Genomic DNA, 23,092 nt, shown 5'->3' on the forward strand with positions numbered 1-23,092 from the left:
CTCAGGCCAGGCAAGGAGTGACTGGGAGAGCGAGGGCAAGGGCTGGGGCCAGCCAGTGGTGGGTTCAGCGGACAGGGAAGCAGGGGGATGAAAGAGCTGCATGTGACTCCGGAGCCGCAGGTTGCAGACACCGCCCTAGTCATTTCTCGTCTGTTCAATATGTTCTACACCGAGGCTGGGCTATCGCTGAAATGAATCTGGAAGCTTCAGCTGCTGCAACGTGCAGCAGTGTGAGCAATCTTGGTGCTCCTACAATAGCCCATGTTACAGTGCTGCTCCGTGCGCTGAACTGGCTGCTTGTTTGCTTCTGGGTGTAGTTCAAGGTGTTGGTTATGACCTTTAAAGCCCTCCATGGCATGGGTCCTGATTATTTATGAACCATCTTGTTCTACTAGGACAGGCCTTTTCTAATCATACCATCAGAGGAGGCCTGCTGCGGATCCTATCAATCAAGGATCCCTACCTGGCAGGATCCAAAAGAAGAACCTTCTGTGCCATAGCGCCCACCTCCTCTCCTTCCATGAGAGTCTGGAGTAGGATTGCCAGGTGTCCACTATTTGAGCGGACAGTCCACTTTTTTCACATTATGTTCACTATTTTTTTTCACAAAATAGTGGACATTTTTTTTTATTCAAAAGCTTTATGATGAAATGGTATGTAATCTAAAGCTGTACAGTCTAAGAGAATAAGAATAGGAGAATCGCGTTTTGTCTTTTTTTTCATAAATTAGAATGAGACAAAGATTGAATATCCATTGAACTCGATTCTCCAAAAAAATTAATGATGAGATTAAAATAAAAATATATTATAAAATTATGTACAGTTCACATTTTTAAAATGTATTGTAGCTTGTGTCAACTGACCTAAAGTGGCATCGAGTGATGAGAGTGACAGTGTCGAGATTTCGAATTCTTTAAAACGAAAGAGAGGAGTGTGCAAATACACCAAAGACTGGGAAGCTACTTTTGCGTGGATTACCAACAACGAAACCGACAGAACAAATACGACGGCCTACTGTAAATTGTGTCAGAAATCGTTCACAATTGAATATAATGGTATAAAAGCTGTCACACAGCATGCAAGCACAAAAAATCATTTAGATAAGGAGAAAATAGCTTCCAGCAACAAGCGAATCAATTCGTTTTTCATTGTTAAAGACTCCTCTTTCAGTGAGAAAGTGACTGTAGCTGAAATGGCTGAAACTTACCATGGGATCAAACACCATATTTCTTTCCTGGCTCAAGATTGCGGTATTAAGTTAATGAAGCAAATTTTTGATGATTCAGAAATTGTAAAAAAGATGTCTTGTGGAAGAACCAAATCATCAGCTATTGTCAATGAGGTTTTGTATCCTTTTTCTATTGAGTTGGTTCTCAATGATCTTAAAACTGGAATTCCATTTTCTCTCTCCACTGACGCATCAAACAAGGGAAATCGCAAAATGTATCCCGTTGTTGCACAATATTTTACTTGTGAAGAAGGACTGTGTGTGAAAATTTTAGACTTTTATGAGGATTCTTTCAAAGATTCTACATCAATAAAAAATCAGCTGTGTTGAGTTCTTAGTGATAACGAATTGGAAATAAATAATGTTTCAGCTTACTCAGCAGATAATGCATCGGTCAATTATGGAGTGAAAAATCTGTTTACCAAAAATTATTGCTGGAGAATGACAATATTGTAGCTGCTCATTGCAATAATCACATTTTACAACCAGCGCAAAAAATGCATTAAAGCAGTTATCTTTTGATATTGAAAATGTAGTGCTGAAGGTTTTTGCTGAATTTTCAAATTCTGCGAAGAAACGAGAAGAGTTGAAATCATTTTTTGAGTTTTGCGAGTCAGAATTCCAAGAAGTTTTGCGCCATGTTCCAACACGTTGGTTACGTTTGTTTAAAGCAGTTGAAAGACTTCTTTTAAACTGGATACCTCTAAAATCGTATTTTATTTCTCTTGGATCTGATGAGTGCCATAAGGTTATCTGGAACCTTATTTCAGATCAGGAAAATGAACTCGCAAAGGACGATGAACCAACAATTTCAGAATTGTATTTATATTTCACGCACTTCTTCATGTCAATAATGCAAGACACCCTACTGAAGCTGGAAAGCAAGAAAATTCTTGCATGTGATCTTCACATTATCATGTGTAAGCTGCATGATTCTTTGCAAAAAAAATACGATGAGCAGTTTTTTGGAATGAAAGTTTTATTTGCCTTACGTAAAAAACATTTGCCTGAGAATGCCATGCAAAAGTTCAAGAAAGAAGCCATCAACATGTATCAAAGAACCATTGCGTACCTAGAAAAGTGGTATAATTTCACCAATTCAGTATATGAGACGCTAAATTGTTTCAATCTAATTGATCGCAATAATCCTCCAACTTTAGAAGAAATGACGAACATCTGGTTATTATCACCATGGCGAAAAGAACTTCCACCCAACAGTCTCTTCGATGAAATTTCTGCCTTAGAAGAAGTTTATGTTCATCTGCAGGGCGATTCATCCCTTGATAAGTGGACGTACTTTTTCAAAAAAGAACCAGCTCCGAGTTTACTGAAACAGTTGCAGTATTGTGCATCAATTCCGGTATCAAATGCAAACGTTGAACAAATTTTCAGCGTCATGGGAAATTTGTGGACTGACGAATGTAACCGACTGCTTGTACCATCAGTTCGAAGTGAACTTTGTATATTTTTTAATATTTCTCAACGTTGTACTGAAATTAAAGAATTATTCCTTAAACACAAAGAATTGATCAAAGCTGCACAGTCAAATAAAAAATACACACGACAGCAAAGTAAAAAGTAATTTAATATTTTACATATTATTATAATATATTTGATGTTTTGAATTTTAAGTAAAGTTTTGAAGTGATTATTTTAATACGTGTTAAAATGTTTGTAAGAAAATATATAATTTAATTGTAAATATTTTTTTATTTTTTTACTACTTAACCCCCCCTCCCCCCCGCTTGTCCGCTATTTTTTGGAAGCAGACCTGGCAACCCTAGTCTGGAGGTTTGGGCCTGCCAGTTGGCCTGGGGACCTAATGGGGGAGTATCACAATGAAGGTGGCTATTGGACTAATAGCTGACTCCTTTTCTCCACTGCACATTTTGTTTCCTCCCACCCATCTTTTAATTCATATTGCTGTATTTTCATTATTTATTTTATTGTTTCATTGTTTTACTATTGTTATATTTACATTTTTAAAATAATTTTATATTTTACCATTGTAAGCCACCTAGAGTAGCCCCACAAAGAGATGGGCAGCAAATAAATGTACTAATAAATCAATAAAATAAATAGAAACAGAGCAATTGTTCAAAAGGATACTGATTAATAATTCAGCTATGTTATAAATGCAATCATAATTCTGATGAAGACTTTTCAGTTTAAGAATGTCTTTCGTATTATTCAGAAACATAAAAAATATTCTAATTAGAAATTCTTATCAATCTCTTGATTCAAGAATTCAGGATTATAGATACAGGTAGTCCTCCATTTACAACAGTTCATTTAGTGACTATTCTACATTACAATGGCACTGCAAAAAGTGACTTATGATCTTTTTTCACACTTACAACCGCTGCAGCATCCCTGTGGGTCATTAGAATTTGGCTGCTTAGCAACTGACTCCTGGGGTCATGTGATCATCATTTGTGAGCTTCTGACAAGGAAAGTCAATGGGAAAACCAGACTCACTTAACAACCATATTACTAACTTAACAACTGCAGTGATTCACTCAGTGTTCCAAGACTGGTCGTAAAATGGCACAAAATTACTTGACAACTGTCTCGCTTAGCAACAGAGATTTTGGGCTCAACTGTGGTTGTAGGTTGAGGCCTACTTCTACTCCTCAATTTATGATTAAGATGGGTCACGAAAAAGCTACATAAGGACCGAGATCTTCCCCACCCACCCCCATGGTCACATGACCGCATTTTGGGCACTCAGCAGCTTCTCCATATTTATGGTTGTTTGCAGTCTCCCATGGTCATGTGACTATGATTTATGACATTTTTGCCAAAAACTGATGTTTATTGTACTTGTCGTTTCTAGCAAAAACCACCCTACAGCGAATAATGGATTTGCTTAATGACTGCTGTGTTTGCTTAACAATCACTGCAAAACAAAATTCATAAAATTGAGTCTGGTCACCCTGGTGATCCATTTTACAACTGTCATGATTTATGATTTAAATTGTGGGCTTAATTACAGTTGTAATTCAAGGACTACCTGTATACCTTCCACATATCAAATGCACTGTATATTTTGATACATAGGATTGTTAGGTAAATGTTGCCATTTTATACAGTTAAATTGCTCAAAAAGGGCCTAAATGTGAACAGTATATTATAATATGGTAAAAGTGTGCAGAACACTGTAAATTAAATACTGAACTTAATCCCAAAATGAAGAATATAACTTTATCCTTCTTCAAAAGTGTTAAAAAATACTGTATAATATTGATTGTAAATCTTCACATGTACATGATGTGGAATGGACCAAATAAAATATGAAGCATTACAACAGGACAGAAGTAAAAGCAGTGGTGAAATCCAGCCGGATCTCTCTGGCTCACACAAACTGGTAGCACCGGCGGCGGGATGCTCTGCCCACCGGCCGGGACATCATTATGTCCCGTTTTTGACCCTCTGCCCATGCGCAGAAGGCTCTGCGCATGTGCAGAAGAGGCGCGCATGCTCACACTCTCGAACCAGTAGCGAAGGCAAGTGCATTTCACCACTGAGTAAAAGGAAATATTGCTTAGTATGAATTATCTCTGCATTCTAGATCTTTCTATTCAATGTTTCCATAAATGAAATACAAAATACAAATATTGAAGCTAAATATGCAGGTATCAAAAATTATCTTGGTCCATTATAAAAGTGTTCAAAGAAGTAATGAAATAATTTCATAATTATAAACTGCTAGTATTCATGTGCAGAATGGTTAGTTTCATTGCTACCTATTTTCCTTTATCATCCAGCCTAAGGAAAAGACGTGTATTTCAAAAATTGGCATCTTCATGCTTTGTAGTTTTATGTATACCTAATAAGTCATTCTTTCACTGACATTGTGACCTTTATACTTTGTAACCATCTATAAATAATGTGTGTGTGTGTGTGTTGACTTACTAGTGACAAGGTGATCCTTTCTAGGAAGGAAAAGTAAAATAGCACATCATGTTTGTTTACATCAGTCCCCATGAACAGTGGGGTAGGGTGTGGTGGGTGAGAGAATTTTTTCTCTGGCCATTTGTGATTTAAAAATTTCAGTCTTGTCACTTTCAAGAGGAAAGAACATGACTATACCTGTCTGAAGCTGACATACCCAACAATTCAGTTCAGCCTTGGGTCTGAAGAAAGGGTCCTATTGAGAGAGGCATATACATGCATGCATGCATGCATGCATGCATGCATACATACATACATACACACACACCAGAGGTGGTATTCAGCAGGTTCGGACCTGTTCTGGAGAACTGGTAATGGAAATTTTGAGTAGTTCAAAGAACCGGTAAATACCACCTCTGACGGGCCCCGCCCCCTTCTATTCTCTGCCTCCCAAGTCCCAGCTGATCAGGAGGAAATAGGGATTTTGTAGTAACCTCCCCCTGGAATGGGGTGGGAATGGAGATTTTACAGTATCCTTCCACTGCCACTCCCACCAAGCCATGCCACGCCCACCAAGCCATGCCCACAGAACCGGTAGTAAAAAAATTTGAATCCCACCACCGGTACACATACATATATCCTATATTCAGTGATATAAGCTATTATGCCCATCATAACTAATTGGAGCAGCTTAGGAACCTCATGAATAAATAAGTTCATGAAGTTGTGAGTGCAATCAGGGAATTGAGACCACACAGAATTGTTATATAAATGCGCAGCGGATGTATCTAATACTCATGACAAGGAAAAGAAATGTCAAAAGACTGTTGACTCAAGAGAACAGAGGAAATGGCCTAGGATTTAAAGATTGGGATGAGATATGTACAGTGAAATCACAGATTAATGGGCCTTTGCTCTGATGCAATGGACATTTTTTTCATTCAGTTGTCACCCCATTTAATGTCCATTAAATGAATATTTGTCTGTTAAATAGAGGTCTTCCAGGAAATGGCATTATTGACAGCAACTATGTAATAATGCAAATGGCATAAATTAATGCAATAAAGCACAACCATAATTTATGGTCATTCAGATTTAATGGACATCCTATCCCCTTTAATGGGTTGGTAAATTGATGTATACACATACACATATGTATCTCTCTGTTTGACATCAAGTCCTGGATTTTGTAACAGGCATTTATAGTTCTTTGTAATAAAAAGATATTATCCAGCTATGTTGAGTCTGTGAAGCTTCTGCTGATAGTTAGTAACTGAATATGGAAGTGATTTTTCTGGAGAGTAAAAAATATTTAAGATTGTTGTGGTTTGTGTGAAGTCCTATATACAGAATCAGAACTTCTGTATCTATCTACTTGGAAAGCTCTGCTTAAAGGTCTTTGATGGTGGTAGATTTATATCTGAGAACATTCTGTAAATATAGCTTTCAATTTCTGGGTTCCAAAATGATAGAATGAGTCTCCAATACATAGTCATTGTTAGGTTATCATACCAACTGCCCAGTGAATCTCTCTGCAGTTTACAATAAGAGATCAAATCAAAATACCTGAAATATTAAAACAATTAAAATCACTTGAATTGAACAATTGAAAAGCTCTTTTAACAGGTTCTTTGCATGGCTTTTTTAGAAAAGGAAAATAAAAAGATTAGGCTACCAGTTTATCATTCTGTGGAGCTCCCACAGAAAAAAGATTTCATAATAAGATGCTACGAGATATGCCATGGCAATTGTAGACAAATCTTTTCAGATTATCTTAAAGATTGAATTGATAGGGGGGTGATTTTTGGACCCCGTGTGTTCTTTCAGGTTGTCTGGATCCAAGCCACACAGAATTTTAAAGCTCTTTGGTTTTTACCTGGATATTTCCCACTGTAATGCTTTTTACAAAGGGATAAATATGTTCTCCTCAGTTCTATACTAAATGTAGGATTAGAATTAAGGGGAGCCCCACATAGGTCAAATTATAATAGCCAAATCTAGATATAAGATTATAACCAACAATGTAAAGTAATTCATACAGCATTATTTATTTATCAAACTTGTATGCTAGCCAGCTCTCTAAAGGCAACTCGTATACATGTATTTCAAGGCCCTTATGCTGCTTCAGTCCTTCAAACTCTAAGTAGTTTAGAGCAGAGAATCAGTAATAAATAAAATAATATAATAAAAAATATCAATACTTGTGCTGTGTATATCTCTAGATAGTATAAACTATCTGTCAAACAATCAGTACATTGCATCAGTACTGATAGTGCCCTTATACATGTTATGATTATATTCAAACTTAACTCTGTGATCCTAAAGATACTTGGAAAAGCCAAGCTTTTAACAGCTTGCTAAAAATCAAAACTGAGGAATATAGATCTTATTTCTGGTTGTGGGGCACTCTTCAAAGGGGAAGCTTCTGCAGAAAGCACTTGTCTTTGAACTTCCATCATGCCTCAGCAGCAGGTACTCCTCTGCAGGCACAGTGGATGGATGGACAGAGTCTATTGGAAGGAAGCGGCGTTGTGTATCAGGCTGCAGACCACTAGCCACCATACTCAGCAAGAGACACATGTCAGGACATTGATTATATTATCATGTAGGTTTTCCATGTGGTAAATCCTAGCTAGAGGTCAATATGGTAACATCATCCATTTGTTCCCATATACAGTATATCATGGAGGGATCCCCCTATAAAATGTAGTCTCTTTACCAATAATCTATTTCCAAAACTTATGAAGTAGAGTAAGATCAGTTCGAAGTAGGCTTCATCACTCTAGTTAGGAATCTATTTACAAATATATTCCTGATATAAGCCATTGCCCTGACAATAAAAAATCTTCCTTTGGAGCTTTCCAACTTTTAGGATTCTGTAGCAGTTCCCTTCTGTCCTGTTGTGAAGCAGTGTAGAATCATCCAAGAAAGCAACTTTTTTTTTTTTTAAATCTATTACGGAAATTTTTTTAAAAAATTGTCTTAGTGAATATAAACAACTTAAGTCTATTAAGTTGTTTAAGGCACCACCAACATGACTTCTAAAAATTTTGAACAAAGAAGGGACACATCACTTATACATTATTTTCAAAATTAGCTATCCAGCCTTACAGGAACGTATTTGCATTTTGATCTGACTGTTGTTCACTCAAGAGCTGCTGCAATCTACAAATAATTCTTGCAATGTATATGTACAGTATACAGGTAGTCCTCGACTTATAACCAAAATTGAGCCCCAAATTTCTGTTGCTAAGTGAGACATTTGTAAGTGAGTTTTGCCCCATTTTACGACTTTTCTTGCCACGGTTGTTAAATGAATCACTGCGATTGTTAAGCTAGTAATATGGTTGTTGAATCTTAGCTTCCCCATTGACTTTGCTTGTTAGAAGGTCATGAAAAGTGATCACCTGGCCCACAGGACACAGCAAAAGTCATAAATATGAGTCAATTGCCAAGTATTTAAATTTTTATCAAGTGATCGTGGGGATGCTACAACGATCATAAGTGATGAAAAATGGTCATAAGTCGCATTTTTTCAGTGCCGTTGTAACTTTGAACGGTCACTAAATGAACTGTTGTAAATCGAGGACTACCTGTTATAGTGGTCATACATGTAAGAAATACATTTGCTTTATACTCCACCTACAGGAGCTCAGGGTGCTTAACAACAACCAAAACAAAGTGCAAAACATAAAAGATGACCATAAAATCCATTAAAATCAATAACAGTATATTGACATTGACCCTTCTTCTGTCCACAGTCTCTGTGCTGTGAAATCAAGCAGAGGCGTCGAGGGGTAGGCTCAGTGTTACGTTTGTGCCAACACCTCCTTGATGATCAGGATACCTGTAATCTGAATGCGGACCATCAGTCGATGCAGTTGATCATTGTAAATCTTGAAAGAAGGTGGGAAGCTATCATCATGCAAGCAGTCCAATGGCAAACTAGATTGCAGAAGAAGTTGGCAAAGCATCCAGTAAGTGATACCTGTCTGACTTACCCCCACTTCCCTTCCCTTCCCTTCCCTTCCCTTCCCTTCCCTTCCCTTCCCTTCCCTTCCCTTCCCTTCCCTTCCTTTCCCATCCCTTCCCATTCGACTTACTGTTCCATTGTCTCACACTTTTTTTTTTAAAATTATGCTATAGCCAGGTACAATAGGAGCCAAATAATTTGCTTTTAGAATTTTTTTCCCCTTATAATTCACATCTTAATTTCCACATGGATGGAATCAACTGATTTATGGATTGGGCAGAAATTATTTTAAAGAATACAATTCTGTATTTTACATTGTGTAATGTCTCTACTGAATGAAATGATTTCTGGAGAACAAAAACTAATGGTAGATAAATAACATCAGTCCTTCTTAAGATTCAGTCCGAACTTTTTTTTTTTTTTTTTTTTTTGTAGACTTCTTTTAGCATCTGGGATTGCCTTTTTAAGGATAATTTTCAATTAGTGTTGTGATAAGGAATGGGGCAGGGACATTATGATATTTTGCAAGTCTACGGAACTGGAACAAAGTGTTGCAGTTTTAGGTACCTGTATGTGTCATTTACCTGCCAGTGACCGCTAGTTCATATCTAAATACTTCATGTTTTTTCTTCCTCTGTAGCACTATCGCCAAGTTCATCACTAATAAAATCACAGAGCAAGGAAAATGTGAGGCCATAAATGTTGTGTTTGAGCTTGAATTATTATAGAAATAGTTCTTGACTTATGACTGATCGTTTAACAATGGGTCGAAGTTACTATGAACCATCCCTACAGTTACTTATAACCTCTTTTCAGAGTTACAAAACTGCATGCACCCCCACAGTCATATGATCACATTTTGGGCACTTGGCAATCAGCTCACTTTTACTGCCATTTGCAGCATCCCACAGTCAGATGATCATGATTTGTGACTTTTTTGCCGATTTCCAGCATTTGCCCCCAATTTCCAGCAAAAACATCCTTGAGGAAATTGCATTTGGTTTACAACCAGATGTTTGCTTAATGACTGTTGTAACAAAAAAAAAAACCAGTTGTACCTTCAAATCTTGTCATGTGATGCTTCGTATTATGACCACAACAATTTACGACTGAAATTACAGACCCAATTTATTGTTGTCATAAATCAAGTGTTACCTGTATTAGAATTACATCTAATCTGTTCCAACCCACTGTACTACAGAACAGTCATATCATCCTTGGCAAATATTACCATAATATTGCTCTTCATTTTCTTGGATTTTGGCCATTGATTGACAGGGTCTGTTTGGTTTAATAATTTCCAGGTTTTTCACCAGTATTCCTAAAGCAACTCAAAATATTGGTAAAATAAAGAGTAAATTTAAGAATAGCTCTGCTGGATCCATCTTTGTCCACCATTTTGTTTCTCAGAGTAGGCAATGAAATACTTTTCTAGCCTCAACCATCTTTGTTCTTCTGCCATTAATTTGGAAGCCAGATGTGTTTGAGCCATTGATAGACCATAACTATATTCAATTGCTATTTAAATCTTTTAAAATTAGCTTTAAAATTTAAAGCTAATTCACTGGTGGCAGTGAATTCCACAGGTTAATTATGCACTGTGGAAGAAGTGCTTTCTGAAGAAGTATACAGTATGGTTTCTGTCTTTGCAGAACTCACCTTTGCCCCCAACAGTCGTTTGATTTTGCACGAACAGCACACTGGTAGTATGGCAACTCCAGCTAACCCTGCAGCAAACCGTTTCTGTCTCACTCCCTATGTTCTCATACAGTACAGTACAGCTGGTGAATATACAACATATAGCCGGGAGCAGAGAGGGTGATTGGTTGTTGTTTGTTTTGTTTCACTTAAAATACCTGCAACCGGCAGTGAACTGTTCTTTTGCATTGTGCTTCCATTTCAATTTCACCTTCTAGAAGGTCCTGGTCTCTTCTGCCTCAAGCAGAGGCAAGGAGCAGCCATGGGAAAACCTGGTGGGCTGCTAAACACACAAGAGTGCTGCTGATGGGAACCAGTTTTCTCTTTTCCAGGCAGGCAACTGCTTGGAGGTACTGCAGTACCTCTAAATAAGTGTATATGTGTTAATTAAAGGTGAATGCTGCTTCTGCAGCAGGAGAGAAGTAGTCTTGTGACTTTATTTGGATAGGAATCGATGGGGAGGTGAGGTAGAATGAGTGTACAAGCATTATGTTTTTTTTTGTCTCAGGACTGGACAGAACTTCACAAGCTCCACACTGCTTTGTTCCCACTTTGCCTGGGAAAACCTGGCCTTGTTTGTTGGACTGAATTATCTTTTACCTAGTAGGGAACACAACTTGTTTCCTGCCAAGATATGGCAGCTATTAAAAATTCTTTCTAGGTTTGATTGGGAGCGCAGACGATATTTTTGTTTTGCGGAGACTTGTAGCTGCAAACATATGCACCATATAAAAACGTGGGCCTTCGTATGTAAGTATTTTTCCAGTGATGAAAGAGTTCTTAGAATCCAAATGTTCTGGTTGGAATTGAATTTTGTTAGCTTCTGCTGCATTCGCTGTCTCCCAATTCCAAGCTGGCATTTTACAGCATTTCCTTTCATTCAGTTCCTGTGTAGTCATTTCTTGGGTTGATCCCAAAATTGCTTTCTCTGCCTTGTCTATTTCCTTGAGCTTGATGTTGTGCCAGTCTTGGCAAATGAATAGTTTCCCTGGGAAACTGTGTGTGTATGTGTGTTTTAATTGAGGTTGTCCAAAATATACTGTAATATATAAAACAAAGCGGATGTGTTTGCATCTCTGATGGCATCTTACTTGATATTATTAAGAGTCACTGATATGGAAAAAGATTACTTGGATCATTACATCATGCAATATGGAAGGTCAGGAGCTATTTCCATCTTTTCTTTAAAGTGCTGTTCTAACATTTTCCTTTGTCCATTTTTTTCCTAATGATATCTACTGGCATTCTATTATTACTGCTCAAAGATTTAATCAAGTGTTTAATTTCTCTGTTTAATTTCAGTTATTATATCTTTCTTCTTCTCCTCCTCCCCTGCTCCCAAAGGAGGAAAGATTAAGTAAAGGAACTACAGGTTGGGACTATTAGCTGGCTGTCCAAAATTCCCTTTTTTGGATGAAAAGCACCCGGTGATCAAAAGACATGTTAAGCAATTGTTATTTTCTTTTCCCTGTGAATCCTGAATTTGCTTAACACAACCAGTGCTTTCATGTTTTCTAGAAAGAAGGACTTCATACTTTAGTTTAACTTTCCCAAATTTGCATAGTGCATGATCCTTCTTTTCCCCTCTTTTGAATGTGCAACTGTTTTAAAGACAATACACTCACACACAGACACGTGCGCATGGACACACACACACACATCATGATTGTCATTAGGGAGTTGGGTGGCATAGAAATGCGACTAATAAATAAATAATAAATAAATTTTTGTAATGGTGCATGCCAGGGGTGGGTTCTACTTACCTTTACTACTGGTTCGCAACGGGATGCATGCGCAGATCACCTATGATGACATCCGGGGTGGTGGGCGGAGCCTCCCACCAGTTTTACTATCAGTTCTTGCGAACTGGGGGCAACCCACCACTGGTGCATGCCAATTTCTCAATATTCAAAACATGTGTATGAACAATAACAACAATAACAAAATCCCTTTAGTTTATTCCACTCTGGCTCTAAGAACAGCATCGATTACCAGGCCCATTTTAACATTCCCAAAGAAGGTAAAATGAATAAACAACACTAAATTAATTCAATCCATCCAGTTGCCTAATTGCTAATCCACTATTCTTCCCTTTGGCTGCAAACTCTCTTTCTTTCTCTAATGGTTCTGAAATATGTTACTTGTATGTGTGATTCATAAGGATTTCTAACCTTTTCTTCCTCTGAGGAAGCCATTCCATTGTGCTGAATTAAAACTCCCTGAATTCTAAGCCATCCTGACCATTCTGGGAGTTGCATTCAGCATCTACGAAAAATAGGATTTTGAATAGAATGCTCTAAATTTTGGATAGTAAACTAGCTATGAAGTAATTCAGGGAATCTTTTTCTTAGAATAAACTATTCTGTTTTAATACTGTGTTTGCATATGTGTGTCTGTCTACTTGTCTGTATTTTATAGCTGTTCCATACAGTATTTTATATTCTGATGAAAACTTTTTAATACTACATCAATTGTAGTAACTGACATTTTAATACTCCTTTAACTGAAGGAACTGAAAGCTAATGTTTTCCCAGCTGAAACTTGGTAATGTTTAAACTGTTCTTAATAAACACTTGTAAATATGAACAATTTTGTATTTTTATACTCAACTTTGAAAAGAAAATGTCAATTGAACAAGAAGCCCTCACACTTATTTTTCTTGCCTTCTTCCTCATCTTTTTTTCCGAAGGCCAGTTTATTCATTAGACCCTTATATGCTATCTCTTTTTTTTCATTTCCTGAGGAAAATGAAAACATAGAAGGCTTAACCAGGGGTTGCTTTGATGCTTCTTTTGTCTCCTATTCAAGAAAAAAAAAATAGACAGTTTGAGGAATTCACTCTTGCGTTTAAGCTACCCATTCACTGACCAGATCTTGCTCTAACTCCATTCTTTCTAGAGGTATCCTTTATACACTGTATCATATTCCTGTCCCTACTTTCCAGGCAGCAAACTATGTGGGCTGGGTACACATATTTTACTAATCCAAAATGATTGATTTTCATTTAACATGTTTAGTGCATCCTGCTATTGTGTGAATGAATGCATGGATGATCTGTGGCTTAATGTTTTGTGAAGCCAGCAATTGTTGTTTGTTTCATAAACCATGGTTAAACAAACAAGGCATAATGCAATAGATAAATCCAGTCCACTTCTGACTGAGTTTGCATAAGTTTGTGCCTTAAATATATTTTAAAATATAAAAACACATTTTATTTATTTAACCACTCACTCCCAACATAAATCTGAGAAAGAATTAAGAAGGGGGAAAAACCCTACAAAGTAAGCATGTTATTCTTCTTATTTATTTAAACTTATTTGACAGCAACTCTAGTGGACTTTTGAAAGGATTTTTGTCCTTTCCTATTCTTTGATTTCACTGACCTAGACTTCAAATTTATATCAGATAAAACCTGCTTGGTTTTTTTTTTCTGTTGCAATCTACAAGTTACTAATTCCCAACAGAGACACAGAAATTCTGAAGCAGCATTATCAATTTGGAATAGTCTGATAGCCTGTTACTGATTCTTTATAATATTCCTGACTCGTATTATTCATGTGGTTTTGAGAAGCACTTCCATTCCATCATGCAAATTTTTATCTACCGCCGAACATTTCTGTAAGTACACTGTTCTGTGTGTCCAGCACAATTCCCATGTGCGTTGGCTTTGAAAGTATGCTGTACATCCAGCCACATAATTGAAAATAATAAGGCCACAATAAATGGGATGGCCTTAGGGTATAACACCCAAGGGATTCAATTGGTGTCGCTCTGCATCAGTGTCCATGCATCATGGTAATTGAGGTAACATAACCAATTACCACATTTTAATTAGAGTTGTAAGAACTTGGAAAAATCTGCAGTAGTGAGACAGCTTATTTAAAAAAAAAAAAAAAACTACCAAGCATTTTCTTTCCAGAAGCCTTTTCTCTTGGTTGCTTATTCTTAGGAGTCAAAGAGGCTGCTGAAAGTGCCATTTAAGAGAGGTTGGGAAAAAATCCCAGATTCTTTATAATGAATGAAAAGCAAACCTGGAAAACAAAATGTGTTAAAATGATGCATTGCCGCTAAGCCGATATCCTCATCCACTTCTCCCTTTGTGCTTTTTGGGAAAAGAAAACACGCCTTGGTAAAGTTGGTCCTAATGGTGTCCCTGTTCTTTCCTTTTCCCTTAAGAAAAAGCAAAACAAATAAGTGGTCTGATGGTCATTACATACTTTTTTGGGGAGAGTGGGGTGGAAATCTACCGATGAGACAAATGGAAGAGCCATTGTTTTGTTATTTGTATAAATTGTCACTTAGTATGGACAATCCCTAATTAAATGACTTAATGGCAAATTAGGTAATTATTTTGAACAGAAGGTACTAATAGAGAAAGAAAAAGTATAGAACTTTTGAAAAAGTTTTTGTGAACTCATGTAAAACTTAGAACAAAAAACACGCAGTGAGTGTGCTCTACAAATAATCTCCACTTATTACATTCCAGTAGTGTGAAGGGTTTAACCTGACTACTAATTGCACAGACTGGAGTAAAAAATATTTTAGAAGAATCACATAATCTGAATTGTTAGGAACTCTAATGTTATTGCAGGAGAGAGCAGAATATCCTCTGCTGTTACTGTAGACTGCTCATTTTCATAGTTGTCTGAGGGTCAAACTATATAGTATAAGGACTTTGGAATTCAATCCCTTTTCTCCTTGCCTGGTAAGCGATCATCTCCATCAGTAGTATTTGCTCCTCCGGAGAATGTACACACACATATGCAATCCTCTAATGAGTCTCATAGTTGGAGGACTGCATATGTGTGTGTATTTTCTTGTCCTGGTGTTAGGTGCATTATGAACAGAAAAACATCCCTGCTGGATCAGATGTACATCATGGCATTCTGAAGTATCCATCTTCTTTAAACACACATTTATTCGGCTTAGATTCATAATGTCTTTAATTGCAGATTTATCACATATGGTTTATTCTGTAGCTGTTCTTTTTAGATCATCAAAGTCATCAAACTTTACAGAAATACTGGATTTTTTTGGGATCAGTCAATGTCTCTCAATATAACCTACCTTACATTCACACAGACATTCGCTAAGCTGTCTTGAACTTCTAGAGAACATTTACTAAAAGGTTTTTCTCACTGAATTAATTAAATTGATTTGCAGCTATGTACTGGATTATACAGGCCATATACCGTATTTTCCGGCATATAAGACAACTTTTTAACCCAGGAAAATCATCTCAAAAGTCGGGGGTCGTCTTATACGCCGGGTACCCGAATCTGAGTTGCTGGCGCTGACCGATGACACTTTGGGAGCGCCGGCAACATTGAGGGGAAGCTGTACTCCGAATTAGTTCCAACCTACAAGAGGTGCCAGGCAGTGCGGGGCCCACGAGAAAGGAACGCGTCCCCACTCTACCCCGGAATTCGGATCACCTTCCTTCCTTTCCCAGCAGTCCACGGTGAAAGCGGCGCCGCGGTCGACCTGGGCCAGCGCCTTGCACACCTGGCTCTGCGTCTCCATTATGAGAAGCCCCATGCGACTTCGCATGTCTCCGCCCCAGTCGCGCAGCTCTCGCAATCCGCTCACCGGAGGAGCCATGAAGTGCTCGCACCGCCTTGCCAGATCTTCCTCGTCCTCCTTTCCCCACAGCTTTTCCCGTTGTAATTGCTGCTGCTGCTACCGCCGAGGCTGCTCCTTCATCTCCGCCCACCGCACCAGACCCAGCCCGGCCAGCACCGCCGTGGCTCCCGCAGTCCAAGCGGATCGGCGCCCGGGCTCGCAGGCGAAGGGTGGGAGTGCGCAGCGCACTTTCCTGGCTTGGCGCTGATCCGGACGGCTGCAGAAAGAACTGGGCACCGGCTGTCATGTCTTTTCTGCTGTGCAGGGTTCGGCACCTGGGCTCCTGGGGTTTAAGCCTTTGGGCCGGCCCGTGCTGCTCCAGGATGTTCGCTTCGGGCTCCTTGGAATTGCTGCTGGGCGCTTCTTCCCGTTGGGGCGATGGTGAGTGGACTGCGGGAGCCACCGCGGACTCCTTCCCCACGAGGTATTGCTCTGCATTTCACCACCTCTTCCAGGCTCGCAGCCACCCACCATCGCCCCAACGGGAAGAAGCGCCCAGCAGCAATTCCAAGGAGCCCGAAGCGAACATCCTGGAGCAGCACGGGCCGGCCCAAAGGCTTAAACCCCGGGAGCCCAGGTGCCGAACCCGGCACAGCAGAAAAGACATGACAGCCGGTGCCCAGTTCCTTCTGCAGCCATCCGGATCAGCGCCCGGGCTCGCAGGCGAAGGGTGGGAGTGCGCAGCGCACTTTCCTGGCTTGGCGCCGATCCGGACGGCTGCAGAAAGAACTGGGCACCAGCTGTCATGTCTTTTCTGCTGTGCAGGGTTCGGCACCTGGGCTCCTGGGGTTTAAGCCTTTGGGCCGGCCCGTGCTGCTCCAGGATGTTCGCTTCGGGCTCCTTGGAATTGCTGCTGGGCGCTTCTTCCCGTTGGGGCGATGGTGAGTGGACTGCGGGAGCCACGGCGGACTCCTTCCCCACGAGGTATTGCTCTGCATTTCACCACCTCTTCCAGGCTCGCAGCCACCCACCATCGCCCCAACGGGAAGAAGCGCCCAGCAGCAATTCCAAGGAGCCCGAAGCGAACATCATGGAGCAGCACGGGCTGGCCCAGAGGCTTAAACCCCGGGAGCCCAGGTGCCGAACCCCGCACAGCAGAAAAGACATGACAGCCAGTGCCCAGTTCGTTCTGCAGCCGTCCGGATCAGCGTCCGGGCTCGCAGGCAAAGGGTGGGAGTGCGCAGCGCATTCTCCTGGCTTGCTTACCTTAGCTCAGTGGTTGGGGGGTCAAACAACCCTTTCACAGGGGTTTTGATGGTGGTGCAATACAGAAAAACAAGCGCAGCCCTCGCCATCCGGAATGAATGGTGCTGTTGTGGCGGTGGGGGAGGGGGCGGCAGAAGCGGGAAGAAGTGGTGTTTGCGATGGCTGGAAGCTGTGGGAGTGAAGCACTACTTTCATTTGTACGGCAGCAGCATTCCGCCTTGGTATATTTGTGTCAGGAGTGGCGCAAGGCAGCCTTTGTTTCCTGCTGCCTGGGACTCAGAGTGGTAAATAGCGTCTGATCCGGAGAGCTGCTGGATTTTGCTCTCTAATCCGGCTGCCAAATCGGCCCCCTGCAAACTCTCGTCTCTCAAGGAGCGCTCCCTGAAGCGGGGCTGGAAACTTTGGTTGGACTGCTTGAGAGAGGAGAGCTTGCAGGGGGGCGATCTGGTGTCTGCAATGGAGAGCGGCATCCAGCTTTTTCTCTCCGCTATAAGAGTGCTGTAAGAGCGGCAGCCCTCATCTCCTAATGTTTGGGACTCGGAGCGGTAAATGGTGACTGGTCCGGGGAGCAGCTGGATTTTGCAGTCCCAAGCATTAGGAGATGAGGGCTGCCGCTCTTACAGCGCTCTTACAGCGGAGAGAAAAAGCCGGATGCCGCTCTCCGTTGCAGACACCAGATCGCCCCCCTGCAAGCTCTCCTCTCTCAAGCAGTCCAACCAAAGTTTCCAGCCCCGCTTCAGGGAGCGCTCCTTGAGAGACGAGAGTTTGCAGGGGGCCGATCTGGCAGCCGGATTAGAGAGCAAAATCCAGCAGCTCTCCGGATCAGACGCTATTTACCACTCTGAGTGCCAGGCAGCAGGAAACAAAGGCTGCCTTGCGCCACTCCTGACACAAATATACCAAGGCGGAATGCTCATGCCGCACAAGTTCAAGTAGTGCTTCGCTCCCACACTTCTTCCGGCCCTCAGTCTCTCAGGGAGATGCTTGACTTCCTCTCAGCCCCAAGACACTGGCTGGCCCATGAGATGAGAGAGAGAGAGAATGAGAGAGAAAGAGAGAATCAGAATGAGACAGAGAGAGAAAGAGACAAAGAATGAAAGAGAGAGAAAGACAGAATGAAAGAGAATGAGAGAAAGAGACAGAGAGAATCAGAGAGAGAGAGTGAGAGAGAGAGAATGAGAGACAGAGAAAGAGACAGAATCAAAGAGAACCAAAGAATCAGAGAGAGAATGAGAAGAGAGGGAGAGAAAATGAAAGAGAATCAGAATGAGAGAATCAGAATGAGAGGGAGAGAGTGGGGAGAGAGAGAAAGAGGGGGAGAGAGAGAAAGAGAAAGAGAGAGAGTGGGGGGAGAGAAAGAGAGTGGGAGAAAGAGAGAAAGGGGGGAGAAAGAGAATGAGAGAGAAAGAGTGGGAGAGAGAGAAAGAATGAGAAAGAGGGGAGAGAAAGGGAAAGAGTGGGGGAAAGAAAGAATGAGAAAGAGAGGGGGAGAGAGAAAGAGAATGAGAGAGGGGGGAGAGAGAAAGAGAGAATGAGAAAGAGTGGGAGAGAAAGAAAGAGAGGGAGAGAGAGAGAAAGCGAAAATGAGAGAGAGAGAAAGAGAGAATGAGAGAGAAAGAGTGGGAGACAGAGAGAGAGAGAGACAGAGAGGATGGAGAGTGCCTGAAGGACCCCATCCCGTACTGGGAGTCCAGGTGCTTCAGCAAGCGGGGCACTGGATTCGTATTAGTGGTCTGCGAAATTTAAAATTATGAAGTTGGTGGTCCCTGAGGTCCAAAAGGTTGGGGACCCCTGGCCTAAGACCATCGGAAAACACATATTTTTGATGGTTTTAGGAATAACTTTATCGTTGGGGGTCACCACAACATGAGGAACTGTATTAAAGGGTCGCGGCATTAGGAAGGTTGAGAACCACTGCCTTAGCTGCTTGCCTTGCTTCGCTTGCCTGAATCCATTCCATCAGCAAGCAACTCCCTGCCTGCAACCAAGCAGGCAGGGAGTTGTGGACTTCAACTCCCAGAATTCCTCAGCCAGCAAAACAAAGCTGGCTGAGGAATTGTGGGAGTTGAAGTCTACAAGTCTTAAAGTTGCCAAGGTTGGAGACCCCTGTTCTATTGGGTACGTAAGTTTTTTTCCCCTTTGGGATCTTTAAAAAAAAATAGTTAATTGGGTTTTTTTTTAGTTCTTTTTTAGACCTAGCCATTTAAAGTTTAGGAAGTTTTAAATTTAGCTTTCATATAAAAATAAAAATAAAATAAAATAAAATAATATTTGTGTAGCTTTCTGAGATTTAGTGTGTTTCTGTAGTGTTTCACTCTAACTACACAAACACACAAAATCTCACAAAGCTGTATGTGGAATTTTGTGTGTGTGAAGTGTGAAAGTTGGGTTTTTGGGCTTTTTGTGGCTGTGTGAAGTTCCTGCTTGTTGCAGGGGCCATTTTGGGTCTAGCACAGCTACTTTTACATTGTGGATGAGCCAGTTGTGTTGTGTTGTGTTGTGTGTGTGTAAAGCGTGAAAGTTGTTTTTTGGGGCTTTTTGGGGCTGTGTGAGGTTCCTGCTTGTTTCAGGGGCCATTTTGGGTCTAGCACAGCTGCTTTTACATTGTGGGTGAGCCAGTTGATGTTTTTTTAATTTTTATTTGGTGTGCGTTGGAAGAGGGGTAGTCTTATACGGCGAGTATAGCCCAAACCCTATATTTTAACAGGAAAAGTAGGGGGTCGTCTTATACGCCCAGTCGTCTTATACGCCGGAAAATACGGTAATAGTCCCTGAGCCATATATTTGATCTCAATTTTGATTAAGTAAATAAATATGCCTGATCTTGATACAAAATGCTATCAAGACAGATGTCTTACTTGTTTTGTATTTTGCTCAATGCTTTTATTAATTCACAATACACTGAAGAATAAATTAAAATAAATTAATAAATAAGTGGTACTTAATTTTTTTATTAACTAATTTCGTTCTGACATTCTCTAGGTAACTTAAGACTGCATGTTTCCAGAGTCAATGAATATGAGCAGACATTCAAGAGCTTTAAGAGTGCTTAATAAATATCCTCAGTCATGTAGGCTTGTTTTTAGATCTTCCCACAAAATTAACAAAGAACTACAAAATAGCTGGGCTGATGAGAAGCTTCTGTATGGCTCCTGGTTTAATCCTACAGGTATTGCAGGTAAATGCCTGTATAAGGCTATGAAGAAACACCCAGAGTATCAATTTTCTCATATATATTTTTGTGCCCAATAATTTTCTTTTGTGGATGTTAATGTATTCTTAAAATGCACATACATGTTTCTACATATATTGCACACAAAAATGTCACTCTTGAGAATGGTAAATTGAGGGGTAAATTTTCATTTTCTTTATCTATATAGCATTTGTGTCATAACAGGAGCTCTAATCCATATTCAGGTCTCCATGTTTGGTGTGCAGTAATATGTAAATTACCTAGCCAGCTGCATTAAGCAGTGTTTGTTTATTCTATTTCTTTTGGCACTGCATGCACCTGAACCTCTGCCAAAAAGAGGGGGGAAAGCCTGCTTCAGGGAACACCGTTCTAGATAAAGTAGTTTAGAAAAGGAATACACACAATAAATTAAATCTGTTCTGTATGAAAACAACAGAATAAAACCTAACTTTCTGTTTCTGGAGAGATTAGTCTTCACTAGGGAAAAACCCCCCCGATATGTTTTGTTATAACGAAGATAGTGAATTTTTCTCTTTCAGAAGTTCTGTTTGCCCTGGTGTGGTGAACAAAGATGCTGCACTAAGGGCTTGTGACATTTGGCTGTTGGCAATTTTTGACAATGATTAAAAGGAGGAACATGGGAAATTTTAAGGCCAATCGTTTCAGTGTGGTATATTCGTTCCTCATAATGGGTGGTGTTTGAAATGCATTTGGATTAGGACAGCTGTGGAGTTTAGGTATTAAAAAATGGCATTAATGATGCATCAGAGCTATCTGCTTAGGCTGGCAGTCCTCCTTTCTGTGTTTCAGTCTTCCAGTCTTCCAGTCTGACACTTCCTCTTTTATCCAGCCAGCTAATTTCCCCTCTTTTGTGAGGAGTAACTGTTTTCACACTACTGCTTACTCGGCAAGCAGTACTCCTCATTGTTGCATGGTTAATTATCTGTTTGAGCTTCACCTTCTCAAGTTAAGAGAAAAAGACTTGGGCCTCCCAATGGCTCTAATGAAAGCTCGGCTTTATAGGAGTACTGTGTGAATAAATGCAGTGTCTGATTGAGCAACATAATAAATGAGTTCCTAAAGTTTATAGAGCCATTCCCTCTGTAGGAGGTTCACTCAGCAGTATAGCAAGACCCTAGAGTTTTGTGTTTGAAAATGTCAATTTTGGAAAAGAGGTCCAAACTTGATCAGTGGCTGCAATCTAGAAACTGCACAAATACTGTATGCACATTCAATACACTTCTTAAATAATATTATGGAATATTGTGTCATAGTATCATTTATATCAGTAACAAGGAATCATGCTGGTTACCGTATTTTTCGGAGTATAAGACACACCTTCCCCCCCCCAAAGAGGCTGAAAATTTGGGTGCGTCTTATACTCAGAATGTAGCCTTTTTCAAGTTTTTTTTCAGCCCTAACGAGGCGCTAGTGAGTGATCTTCCCAGCTTTGTCTGCTCCCTCAACTCTCCACTGTGCTTTAACGAGGCGCTAGCGAATGAAGTGATCTCCATGCTTTGCTCTGACTCTCAACTGTTCTTTAAAAGCTTTTTTTCAGCCCTGACTAGGCGCTAGCCAAGTGAAGCAGTCTCCCCGTGCTTTGCCTGTTTTTCTCATTGCTGCTTCCTCTCAGCTGTGCCTTAGAAGCTGTTTTTTATCCCCAAGCAGGGGATAAAACCCAGCAAACTAATGTGCTGAAGCTGACCAGACTAAGGACGCTAGCCAGATGAATACCTGGTAGGCAGGTTTTTTTCCCCTATTTTCTTCTCCAAAAACTAAGCTGCATGTTATACTCCATTGCGTCTTATAGTCCAAAAAATACGGTATGTTAAGATGTTAAGAGGCCACAAAATTCTTTGTTAACTTTGCTGCAAAAGACTAGCATATTTGTCTCTTTGGGAATCAGTATCAATCTTATTCTGCCAGCTACTCTGGCAGAGTAGCGCTGCCAACTCTGTTAGTGCCAGAGTTGCTGCAGCCTTTGGGCTTTATGTTTAGCTAATGTTTGGGTGCTTTTTTTTTTTTTACTTCCATCATAAAATTTTTGGTATCCAAGCATTGTTATGATTAAAATTACTATGCCATTTGGAAAGTGCTTCCGTCACTTTGCTTGGAAAACTATATCATGTTCTGAAATACACTAATTTTCTTCTGTCGGTAATGCCAGCTCCTAACTTCTAAGCTGTCAGTGTTCCCCAACCTTTCCAGTTTGGTGGACTGGCGGAGATGGTGGTGGCAGCGAGGGGAACAGGGGATGGTTTTGTGCATGTGTGCGTGC

At 40.3% G+C, this 23,092-nt stretch overlaps 1 protein-coding gene across 1 annotated transcript in view; it reads left to right on the forward strand.

Moving 5' to 3' along the window:
- Positions 1 to 23,092, forward strand: part of AKAP6 (A-kinase anchoring protein 6) — a 233,008-nt gene that overhangs the window by 189,416 nt on the left and 20,500 nt on the right. The window contains exon 11 of the mRNA XM_070935849.1: positions 8,884 to 9,099. Coding sequence (XP_070791950.1) covers positions 8,884 to 9,099 — 216 coding nt within the window. The remainder of the gene's footprint in view (positions 1 to 8,883; positions 9,100 to 23,092) is intronic.

The sequence above is a fragment of the Pituophis catenifer genome, unplaced genomic scaffold, assembly GCF_029215685.1.
Source record: "Pituophis catenifer annectens isolate HBS135680 unplaced genomic scaffold, rPitCat1.0.hap2 SCAF_1, whole genome shotgun sequence".
NCBI classification, from domain to species: domain Eukaryota; kingdom Metazoa; phylum Chordata; class Lepidosauria; order Squamata; family Colubridae; genus Pituophis; species Pituophis catenifer.